Below are 12,442 nucleotides of genomic sequence, written 5' to 3'. Positions count from 1 at the left end.
TCTTAACAACAAACAAGCAGTAGATCAAAAAGGACGGGGCCAGAGATGCTCCTTTTCTGAGGATTTTCCATCCATTCAGGGAGGTGGAGAGGTGGGTGTAGGAGGGAGCTACTCATTTTTCTCACGACCTGCTTTACCGGCTGCATCGTGAAAGGACAGGACTGAGCTGGGGAGGAGGTTGCTCTACATCAATGGGCAGTACTTATGGACGGCATGTGACCGTGGTATTGGTGCATGACTGTTAAACGATGAGGAGAAATGGGCGAGGTTACCTTCCATCTGGTCCAATCACATAACGAGGTGTGCCTCCGTGAAGGCGTGGCTACGCGTGTGAGGGGCGGTGCCAGAAGCGGAAGTGTGCCTCGGCTGATCTCTCGCTGTCATTCGGCCACGGTCGGTTCCAGGAGAGAGGGGCAGCCCAAGAAACACACACACGCACAGGGATCGGCTGGCTCTGTAGAAGAGAGAGAGAGAGAGAGCTAGCGAGAAACGATACTAAGATCAAACGGACAATGAAACCGATCGACAAAGGCCTGTAAACGAAAAAAAAGGAAACGCACCTTTGCCACGTTAACAAAGCTGTTGGATGCTAGAGTCCAGATCAGAGGCAAAGCAGAGAGCTGTGTCATTGAGAGGCAGGACACGTCAGGAGAAGGGGAAAAAAAAAAAGCTGACCGACTGCACTGTACTAGTCAGCTTTAAATCGCCCCTGAAAAGCTTTGACTGCCATTGCTTCAAGGACACCATTTCGGCTGCCAATTCAAGCGAAGGATCTCGACAAAAGACATCGCCGAGGTCGAAGGCGGTGATCAGAAGGTGAAAAGACTTTCTTTTCCTCGCCTTTTATCCTGTCTGTTCATAGAGCTAGCATTCGTGCTAACCGTTAACAGCTAGCTGGCTAACGTTAGCAACGGATTGGAAACTTAACCGGTCAGCTTTGTTAATATTAACTACGTGTCTGTCGTTGACTGCCTCGACTGCGAAAAGCTGATATAATGATAAAAAAAATAAAAAAAATGACTCCCGACTTTTTTTTACTGCGTCAAATTTCCGTCAAAGCAAACTTATGTGCGGTTGAAATTCGACTCTTCGATAGACTGCTGACAGCTGTCAAATAAGGTCGTGTGTATTATTTCTGAACGTTAAGTCGGTTTATAGTCGAAACGTTCAGGATTTGTCGATATTTTACGTGTCGGTATTCTTGTCTTTGATGTATAATTGGTAGTTACGTGTCTGTCAGCTAAATTTGCCCTTTAAAAACGTCTCCAAATGGAGACTCGGTTCGACACAGCAGTGTTCCTGCCAGGAGCTCAGCTGTGGACTTACAAACCTGCAACGTCACGAGGTTATAATTAGCTAAAGATGTAACGTTAACTCCATGGTGTTTTATTCAGTGGTACAAAATATTCCAGACAAATAGTCCAGTGTCACGAAAAGCTTTTTATGACCATAATTCGGGATTATTATATCTCTTGGAGTTTTCAAATGCACCCATTGTTAGCTAGTAAAAACAGGTATTAGAAGAGAAGACATTGTAATTAGATGTGGTGAATTGATGCTCAGATGGTAACAATAATTTAAAACACTGTAATTATATTACAATATCACAATGTTTGGAAATAAATTGGAGGTGACAGAGGTTATTGTTTTTGGAAATTAAAAAAAAAAAAGCTTAGATGTTCAGTTGGAACGGTGAATTTGTGGTATATGTTGTAATTTGTTATACTATTGAATAAGTAAGCTCTGGTGATCACGTGCAAACCCTGAAGATGAAACTTTGAGAGATGGGGACACAATGTGAAAATGTGAAATGTAATGTGTGTGTATGTGTCTTGGCGTGCACATTGTTGAATTGCTAACAAGTTAGCTATAGTTTTTTATGTTTTATAGAATAATCTTTATAAACCATTTTAAAGATATGCAGCATTTGACACTAGGCTCTTTGACACATTTACAAATTTTAAAGGCTTTTCGTTCAACGGTCTGTATTTTGTTGTAACATTGATGCCTTACAATATAACCTTTTGCTAGCTATAATTATTTTCCTTGTCAGAGAATACCCAGAACCAATTTATATTGCATTATTATCTCCCAATAATCCCACAGCATGGGCAAAATACTTTATTTCTAATATCTCCTATACTGGACCATTCAGATTTATTCTCTCGTCCAAAATCTTTATTATATTAGTATTGTAAAAAAATAATCAAATCTAATAAGTTGCATTACTCTAAGCAGGTGGCTAAAAGCTATACTAAATTAGTTATATTCTTTGTAGAAAATTGTTTTTCTATTATGGACCTAGTACGTTAACAAAAAGACCTTTTCATTTGTTGATGTCTACCACCTGGTAGTTTCTAAATCCCTTTATCAATAGGGTAGCGAGAAGGGCTGAATACTAACCTGTACACCATTCTGTTTGCTCTTCTCTCAATAGGACCAAAGAGATCAGGGGATAGCATTTGTTCTGGGGGGAGAAAACAAATGGGGGATTACGGGTTTGGAGTCCTAGTTCAAAACAACAGTGGCAACAAGTCTGCTTTCCCGGTCCGAATCCACCCGCATCTGCAGCCCCCACATCACCACCAAAATGTGTCTCAGAGCCCGGCTGCTTTCATAAACAGCACCACAGCCACAGGGAATGGCACCATGGGAGGCTCTCCCTGGCTTTTCCCTGCCTCTGCCACCCACAACAGCGTTCAAGACGAAATCCTGGGGGGGACTGAGAAGCCCAAAGCACAGCAGCAACAGGAAATGCAAGAAACACAAGAAAAGCAGCAGCAATTGTCTCCTGGGAGTCACCAGGAGGGTGGGAGTAGTGGTGGGATAATTTCAGAACTGGAAAAAGCCCGGTCAGAGGAAGCAAAGGCGGAGAACGGCACCTCTGAAAACAGTAACGGAAAGGAGAAGCAGCTTCGTCTTGAGTCACCTGTTCTGACAAGCTTTGATTACCAGGAGACGTCTGGTCTAGGGGGAACTGGTCCTGTACAGTCCAGTACCACCTCGTCATCTCTTACTGGCTTCAACAACTGGTCAGCTGCCATCCCGCCTGCGCCATCAACAATCATCAATGAGGATGTCAGCTTTTTCAACCCGGCCTCTGCCAACAACGGGCCACTGCTGTTCCAGAACTTCTCACACCATGTAAGTCCAGGCTTTGGTGGAAATTTCTCCCCCCAGATTGGACCAGCCGCTGCCTTGTCCCAGCACCACCCAGCTCCTCCACCACATCCCCACTTCCAACACCCCCACAGTCAACACCAGCAGCATCGACGCTCTCCGGCCTCGCCCCATCCTCCACCACCTTTTCCACACAGGAACCCGGCTTTCAGTCAGTTGCCACATTTGTCCAACAGCTTAAACAAGCCCCCGTCCCCCTGGGGTCCAGCCAGCTACCAGAGTCCCTCTCCCTCCCCTGGCTCGTCCACTTCGTGGAGTCCCGGAGGAGGCTACGGTAGTGGTGGAGGTGGGTGGGGTGGATCTCAGGGCAGAGATTATCGTCGTGGACTGAATGGAGGAATGACTCCTATCAATTCTATTTCCCCACTTAAGAAGACCTTTCCTAACAACCACATGGCATCCCAGAAGTATCCTCGAAATAGTCCTGCAGGCTTCAACCCCAAATCCTGGATGGATGACGGCGTGGGTCGTGATAGCATTTTCCCTTTCCAGGTCAGTTTATGTGATAGTTTCACCAAATTATTAGCTATCAAGTTTCCTAGAAGGCTCAGAATGTTCATGTAACATTAGTTATCAGCTTGGGTAGCTTGTAGCTTCGTTAAATGTCAAGGTAGCTGTATGTTGTCTATTAATATTATTACATTATTTAATATTGTTGCTATTTTTAGAAATGTGTGTGTGTGGGGGGGGTGTTAAGCATTTCATTTGTTACTAGGTTGAATCTGTCATTGGGCCCTGCACTCTCACAGCTGTATGTCCCTTGTGGTGACTAACACGGCTCTGTGACGACAGTGGAGCGTGCCACGTTTGGGAGCTGATTGAAAGGAGGTAGAGCAGATGGAGGGGAAAAAGATGAGGAAGGGAGAAAAATGGCAGAGGGGGTTGTGGTTAGAAAATAAAAAAATGGCAGCGGTTCTAAGATAAATAATCAGGGTTAAAAACAAAACCCAAAGAGAGATAAAACAACCAGCAAGAGAGCATCACGACATGTTACAAATCTTATTCTTTGTTCTGTATACCTAAAGGTTATCAGCCTATTTTATTAGTTAAAATAGGGTCTAATGACATTGTCTTGTTGTGTCATTAACTAACTAAGTCATGGTTGCCGTAGCCTAACAATCCTATTAAAAAAAGCCATTCTATTTTGTAGTATAATTTTGAAAGCCAGATCTGTACTCAATGAGATGGTGCAGATAATTGCATTATCACATGTTGGAACCAGACATGATGGAAGGAGTCAGAGGAAGCATGAAGATGGAAATTCATGGTGATTAATTTTATTGATCAGTCTCATGATTGATCATATTGGTCATTTGAAGGAAGTGGGGGTGAAATGAGTGAGGTTTTCATAGACTCAGCTAGGCAAAATGTCCTTAAGATAGGTTTCTTTAAATACTAGACTAAACTTTTGGTTACTTTTGTAAAATGTTCCCTTGCCTACTGACAGTCTTGGTCTTCAAATTAATCGAGGGTCAGTCATAAATACTTTGTTGCCAAAGGTTTCCATTGTCATCACTTGTGGAAAAGTTACATTGTTTGAATGGTTTCTTTTCTCTTGTTGCCAGTTTAAATGAATGGACTGACATTAGCTTAGTTTAACTGTACAGGCAAAGCCATTTAAAAAGGCCAAAAGCAATGCTTAAGATTTTTACATGCATTTGTCTCCTCCATTGCTATAAATATCTCACAGTGCTTCACAGATTATATAGAAAGGACCTTGTACTGACATGTCTTGACTTGTCCTGAGTATTTTTTTTTCTCAGTTATCTTGTAAAAGAAGATCCAAATTTCCAACAACTGTTTGTTTGTATCTAATACTGAAATACCTAAAATAAGTTTTTAGTGAGAAAGATGCTACCTTAATCCATCTTTATAACTATTTTTGAACCAATGAATAGGTATGGATGACATTCATTAGCTAGAGATGAAAATTAGAAAAAAAATCTCAACATTAAATTACAATTCTTTTTATGTTTGGTATAACTGTAGGCATTAAACGTTTTCAGAGGATCCATTGATACAGCCACAGCCTGTTCAAAGACACAACAGCCAGTCTGTCTACAGCCCTGTATGGTACACACCCATACTGCAAATCATTGTTTAAGCTACTTGTAATTTTGACTATTCCTAAAGGTAAGTTTTTATTTTAACTGTAGTGTTTTGTATAGAGCAGTGAGCCAGTCTTTTTTTAGTGTGTGGTGAATGACGCACACTTTGACATTAGATCAGTCCCTCCTGTCTAAATGTACAAACAAGCAAAAGGAGGTCTTCTCTGGTACTGTTGCGACCTTAGTGGTTTGCGTTGCAATATCTGATGCCTTTGCAATCCTTTTAAGCAAGTTCTTTTCAGGAAAGCAGTTGGCAAACAGTATTGCAACCGTTTAGCAGCATACAGATAAATAGAAGGCGTTACGTAATGATTAATATACGCGAGCCTTCCAAATATATGCACAGTCAAATTTACCAAGAAGTTGCAACAGACTTGAAGAGTTTCTTAAGCGAGGACAGCAAACTGACTGTTGACAAGAACATGATCCTAATTGGAACATGATGCATGAAGGTTTGGTGTTACTTGTGTGTAATAGAGATGCAAATATAGCTACAAATATATCTTAAATAAATTATATATATATATAATTTTTTTCTTCTTTTGGCTTTTCCCTTCTTCAGGGGTTTCCATAGTGCATTAAGTCGCACGAAGACTTGGCAATTATTTTTGTGCCGGATGTTCTTCCTGACACAACCACACATCACCGAGCTACCGCAGCCCTCTGTGTGGAGCAGAGAGCTGCTATCTAGAGCACCCGGGGGAACAGATGGTGGGGGTTAAGGGCCTTGCTCAAGGGCACAGAGTGGGGCAAATGAGGGTGGAGGCAGGTGTGGGTGCTTCACCTATCCCACCCACATTTTGATGTTGTCGGTACCGGGAGTTGAACCAGCGATCTTCCGATCACAGGCCCACCTTCTCTAACCTCTGTGCCGGGAGTGGTTATTATAAATTAATCTAAATAAATTAGATTAATATGATTGGGTTTATTTTCCTGTACACTCATTTGCATGATACCAGTGATGGTTTAAAATTAGAATAGATTAAAAACTGTACAACAATAATGTTTTTGCCTCATCATGCAGCCCTTTTCTTTAGTCTTTGATTCATCAGAATTGTTTTTGAGCATACACAGTTGTGATTCTGCATTTCTTGGGTCTTTTCTGTTACATGCCCACGTCAGATCAGATTTACATTAGGGCTAGTATCCGCTAGTAGCCGCAGCCCACTGCTCCTTCATGTGGTTCGATCAGATCCACTAAAGTAGCATTGTCCTCTTGCCCTCTTGATTCTGCAAGGGCAGATGGTGAATGGGCTTTGAATGGCCTTACTGTGTGCGCATGTGAGGTAGGCACTGATTATGTAAATATAACCCATTTTCTAATAACAATTGGACTGTAGATGAATGGACATTATTCTGGGCAGGCTGTCGCCTCTAGAGCATTATTCAGTAAAAAAAAAAACAAGACAACAAAAACTGAACAAGATCAACAAGGTGTGGGAGAAAAGGCCACTGCTTATTTTGGTCAGATGGTGCAGCAGGTGGTGTCTTCTCCATATTTACGTTCACATTTTGTTCAGTAAAAGACTTGGCACAAAATGACCACCCAACAGGTGTTCCTGAGCCACTCAAGGTTCCATCGAAGTTTTTAGCATTTGTCCTATCTACCAGAGAGTGGTTTCAAATTTTTACTTTGTGCTTGAGATAAATCAGCTGTAGTTTTTCCCTCTTACTTGTCTTCCTCTTCCACTTGTTTTATTTTTTACACTATACACCCATTTATTTTCTTATTCCTTATGGCTTCTTTTTTTTTTTTTTTTTTTTTTTAACGAAAAAAAATCATTACATTTTTGTTGTTCATATTGGAACTCTTTTCGTTAAATATCCTTCAACTAATAACTTTCACTAAGCAAGAAAATAATTTAATGACAGTGCTGCTCAGATGACTTCAGAATTTTCCCAGAAAACAACACCCTGGCAACATTTTGCTCCACAGAGGCGTCAATGTGAAAATAATTAATTTACCAATGAAGATATTTATTTTTTTCTTGGCATCAAAATGTCTTTTTTTGGTTTAGCAGGATAAAATGGAACTACGCTAGTTGTTTGCTATATGCTTCTAGAAATGTGCAGCATACAGAGATAAATGTTAAGAAAACAAAATGTAGGTTGAGTTTTAAACCTCATTAAGCTCTGGGATTAATTAGAACATGATTTTTTAGTATAACCTGTTAGATGATTTAAAAATCATGAACAATCTTTTTTTTAAGTTTCTGCTGCATCAGAATACATTTCATATCTTTTTACACAGTGACAACTAAATATAGTCCAAGTGTTCCCATTATACAGTCTTTAATTTATCAATGTCAGTTGCTGATTTTTGTGTCACGTTTTGTTAGAAAGTATTTGTTTTATATTTTTTGAAAATTATCATTTGATCCCTCTAAAAGTTTTTTTAAATTCAGTAAAATGAATTTCTTTTTGAAGAAATTTTCAAGTAAATCAAGTGATGAATTCAAACATGTCTGTCTTATAATGAGGTTAAAACAATATTATATTACAATTTAATTTGAAAATGCTATACATTGATCAAATCATGTTGCAGCTTCAAAGCTGTCAAAGGCAACTTGGATATTAAGTTTGTCCATCAGATCTATCAGAACAGTCTTAACTCTTTTTTTTTTTTTTTTTTATATCCATTTTTCTGTCAGTGTTATATTTCACTTTTAGGATGACAATTGCCTCATCATTAGACCATTTCCTTTACATTATTTTCAGTTTACAGTTGCATCTCAATAAGAGAACATCCTGAAAAAGTTATATATTTTATGTCAGCCATTTCTGAAAGTTAAACTCATATATATTACATAGATTCATTACACACTGAGTGAAAATTTCAATCCTTTATTTGTTGTTTATTTTGATGATTATAGCTTACAAATAATCCATCCATCCATTATCTTTACCCGCTTATTCCATTTTGGGTCACGGGGGTCGCTGGTGCCCATGTCCAGCAATCACTGTGTGAGGGGCGGGGTACACTCTGGACAGGTCGCAAGTCCATCACAGGGACACATAGAGACAAACGAGACAAACAACCATTCACTCTCTCACTCACAGCTTACAAATAATGAAAATCCAAAATTCAGTGTCAGAAAATTAGAAATTTGTGAAGAGGTTCAATGTTGGAAATTCATGGAGTCACATCCTAATCAGCTGATTAACCTAATCAACTAATTTAATTAAAAAGAACTGAACTGTTGCTAGGCAGCATGGTGGTGTAACTGGTAGAGCTGCTGCCTCTCAGTGAGCAGGTCCCCGGTTCAAATCCCGGTCCGGGGGCCCTTCTGGGTGGAGTTTGCATGTTCTCACCGTGCATGCGTGGGTTTTCTCCAGGTACTCCGGTTTCCTCCCACAGACCAAAAACATGCATGTTAGACTGATTGGTAACTCTGAATTGTCCCTAGGTGTGAGTGAGAGACTGAATGGTTGTTTCTCGTTTGTCTCTATGTGTCCCTGTGATGGACTTGCGACCTGTCCAGGGTGTACCCTGCCCCTCACACAGTGATTGCTGGACATGGGCACCAGCGACCCAATGACCCAAAATGGAAGAAGCGGGTAAAAGATAATGGATGGATGAACTGTTGCTCAGTGGTCCGATGTCCTCTTTTTAGATGAAAGTAAATTTTCATGTCATTTGGAAATCAAGGTCCCAGAGTCTGGAGGAAGAGTGGAGAGACCCAGAATCCACGTTGCTTGAAGTCCAGTGTGAAGTTTCCACAGTCAGTGATGATTTGGTGCCATGTCCTTTGCTGGTGTTGGTCCATTGTGTTTTCTGAAGTCCACAGTCAACGCAGCATCGACCAGGACATTTTAGAGACTTCATGCTTCCTTCTGCTGACGAGTTTATGGAGATGCTGAAATTGCTGATTTCATTTCCCAGCAGGACTTGGCCCTGCTTATACTGCCAAAGGTCCCAAAAGTATGTAAAGTTCAAATTTTTTGAGACTCTGAATTTTGGTATTTCATTATTTGTAAGACATAATCATCAAGGCAGCAACAGGTCTCTCTTGAAAATGAGTCTTCGTGACTCAGTGAGACTAACCTGTATGAATAAAGGTTGATTGAATGAACCAAAATGACAAGAAATTAAAGTTTGAAATATTTCACTGTGTGTAATTAATCCATGTAATGAGTTTCAAAATTATTACTTTTTCACCATATAAATTTTTTTTGAGCTGCACCTGTAGTTTCATTTGCTGAAGAAAGATTTATATAAGCTTTTTTTCCCCGAACATTGTAAAAGGCTGTTAGTGAATGTTTACAGAGATCAGGCATCGTTCAGATCACAAATGTTTCCTTTCAAAAAGAGCTCCCAGGTTTAGTACATTAAACAGCCTGGTGTGTGAACTAAACAGACCCCATGAGGAACGGATGCCACTATAAGCCCTCACCAACTGTTTCAGATAGTTCCCATTTTAGTACCGACACAACAGATGAGGGATCAGCAGCTTTTGCTTTAGTTGTCACGTCGTTCAGTCACTGAAATAACTCTGCTTGCGTGCTTCTTTTGGACATGTTTGGGTAGAGGGATTGAAGCATAGAATTATTCACATGCAGATAATGAACACCTGTAAGATGAACACTTTTGGAATTTGTTTTTCTTTTTAGAAAACACAATAATTAACCTCTGTGGATTACTTTTAACTATAAGTTGGTAGTAGTTGTCATAGACATTTCATGAGTACAAGAGCAATGTGTGAATAATGGTGTACATTTGTATTTTAATGAACATGGTGTACAGAACCATGACATGCAAAAAGAGGTGTTTTCCTGTGTTGTGGCTGTTGGAGACTCACAAATCTACGGTACTAGAATAGCTTTAATACTTGGAACGAGCTTGTATAGACATACCACTGCTAATGCTCTCTTCAGTCAGTATGTCTTCCAATAGAAAGTTCTTACATTCATAGAGCCAAAAATGCCTCTTACTTTAGTTTAGGTCTGTTCTTATTGTTTGCTTGTACATTTTGTACATTTAAGGCCAGGAGCTTGCTGTTGTGTCAGGTGCACTAGGCTGATCTGGGCTGGTATATTTGGCTTGTGACCAGGTCAGGACCCGCAGGGCCTGAATGATGGTAAGCCAAGGCAGGATATTGTCTCAGTAAGCCACCTGGGTAACTGTTGGTTACACCACCCCCCACCTCCACACACACTTCACTGTTTGTGTAGCTAAGAAGTCCTGCAGCTTTATAAAGTGTATTTTTTTTTTAAAGAACAATATTAAACTGGCTTTTAAGTTGAATGTATTCATTGTATGTAAAGAAAATATTTCTCATGGAAAGTAACTTTGCGGCCCAAATCTTAATCCCAATATAAGTCAAGTCAACTTTATTCATAGAGCACATTTAAAAAAGAAACTGTTATCAAAGTGCTTAACAACAAACAAACAATAAACACAATTACTTTAGATTTCATTGTTTCCCCTAGTTTACTTGCCTTGGCAGGGCACTCATAGGCTTGTCACGATAATCAATAAATCAATTAATCGCATCCATCCATCCATTTTCTTTACCCGTTTATTCCATTTTGGGTCACGGGGGTCGCTGGTGCCCATGTCCAGCAATCACTGTGCGAGGGGCGGGGTACACCCTGGACGGGTCGCAAGTCCATCACAGGGACACATAGAGACAAACGAGACAAACAACCATTCACACTCTCACTCACACCTAGGGACAATTTAGAGTTACCAATCAGCCTAACATGCATGTTTTTGGTCTGTGGGAGGAAACCGGAGCACCTGGAGAAAACCCACGCATGCACGGAGAGAACATGCAAACTCCACCCAGAAAGGCCCCCGGACCGGGGTTTGAACCAGGGACCTGCTCGCTGAGAGGCAGCAGCTCTACCAGTTGCGCCACCGTGCTGCCCAATTAATCGCATGATAAGTGAAAATTATCGACCTCGTTTTCATTTATCGGCTTTATCGTTTCTTCGTGTCCCTCTCTTTCTAATGAAGACACTGGATGACAAAAGGCTCAACTCTGGAGCTCTTCACTGACCCCTCACTTTCTTTTTTTTTCTCTTTAAAATCCATTTTATCCATCCAAAATTGTGTTTTTGGATTGTTAAAAGCAGCTACGCTGATGGGATATCTGTCTTGTCAAAGCTCCAAAATTCACGGTTGAAACCCGTGCCATCATGTAAAAAGTGTTTTTTCTCTGAAAAAAGAAGCTGAGAACTTGTTTACTGATTTTTTTTATTAAAAGCTTTGTGTAAAAAATGCTATGCTAAAGAGCTCAAATCACACTGAGCCGCCGCCATTTGGAAAACCAAAGAGAGAGAGCCCGTGTCACATCAAGAGGCCTCCTTCCCATATTCTTAAAGAGACACACTGCTCGCTCCCTCACTATCCATCCTTCGGTTCAAACGGTCTTATACAGCCATCCAGTGGTCAAAAAAAGGTACTAAAATCAAAACAAATTAACCAACATTTCTTCTTAAATTCGACAATAATTACGAATTATTGTCAAATTTCAAACAATATTATCGTTTATCTCAAAAATTTCTGAGACAATTAATCGCCCAGCAAAATTTGTTATCGTGACAGGCCTAGGTGCTCACATCTTCTGTGATTTTTGGTGGGTGGGTGGAGGAGGCAGACGCACTTTTTATACTGACAGTTTTTGAGCAGGAGGGGGAGACAACTCAGCATGAGGGAGACGGAGCTTTGCCTCCATAGTCATAGAGCTATCGCATCTGTATTGCACGCCAGGGCTGGGCGCCCTACTTGTATAATGGTAGGGGAAGCACTGGATTCAGATCTACAAGTAATGAGTTATTTGATGATAAAGTATTTGTATGATACTGAATGAGTCGGCGGGGAGAGGGTGGACTCCAGAAACCATCTGAGCACCATCAAACTGGTTGACCCACTATATGAAGGTGCTATTTCTAAGACAGTTTGTTGTGGCTCCTCAGACTGATGAAGTCGTTTGGATGAAAGAAGAAACGTTTCAACAAAAAGAAACCGTCCAGAGGACCTGACTTAACTTTGTTGGATTTTTTTTACCTGGACTATTGAGCATGAATCAGGATTTTTGTCGTCTGGAGGAAATTATTGCTAAACAACAAAAACATGGTCTATATTCTAAATTTGTGCTTTAGACACACACACACACACACACACACACACACACACACACACACACACA

At 40.5% G+C, this 12,442-nt stretch overlaps 1 protein-coding gene across 3 annotated transcripts in view; it reads left to right on the top strand.

Moving 5' to 3' along the window:
* The first annotated feature begins 353 nt into the window (after nucleotides 1-353).
* Nucleotides 354-12,442, top strand: part of cpeb4b (cytoplasmic polyadenylation element binding protein 4b) — a 34,505-nt gene continuing 22,416 nt past the window's right edge. For all 3 annotated transcript variants that reach the window (XM_037687903.1, XM_037687902.1, XM_037687901.1), the window contains exons 1-2: nucleotides 354-816; nucleotides 2,438-3,672. In XM_037687903.1, coding sequence (XP_037543831.1) covers nucleotides 2,485-3,672 — 1,188 coding nt within the window. In that variant the 5' untranslated portion in view covers nucleotides 354-816; nucleotides 2,438-2,484. The remainder of the gene's footprint in view (nucleotides 817-2,437; nucleotides 3,673-12,442) is intronic.

The sequence above is a fragment of the Nematolebias whitei genome, chromosome 14, assembly GCF_014905685.2.
Source record: "Nematolebias whitei isolate Nwh7 chromosome 14, NemWhi1, whole genome shotgun sequence".
Classification (NCBI taxonomy): domain Eukaryota; kingdom Metazoa; phylum Chordata; class Actinopteri; order Cyprinodontiformes; family Rivulidae; genus Nematolebias; species Nematolebias whitei.
The sequence above is the reverse complement of the archived record's forward strand: the minus strand, read 5'-3'. Positions and strand labels throughout refer to the sequence as shown.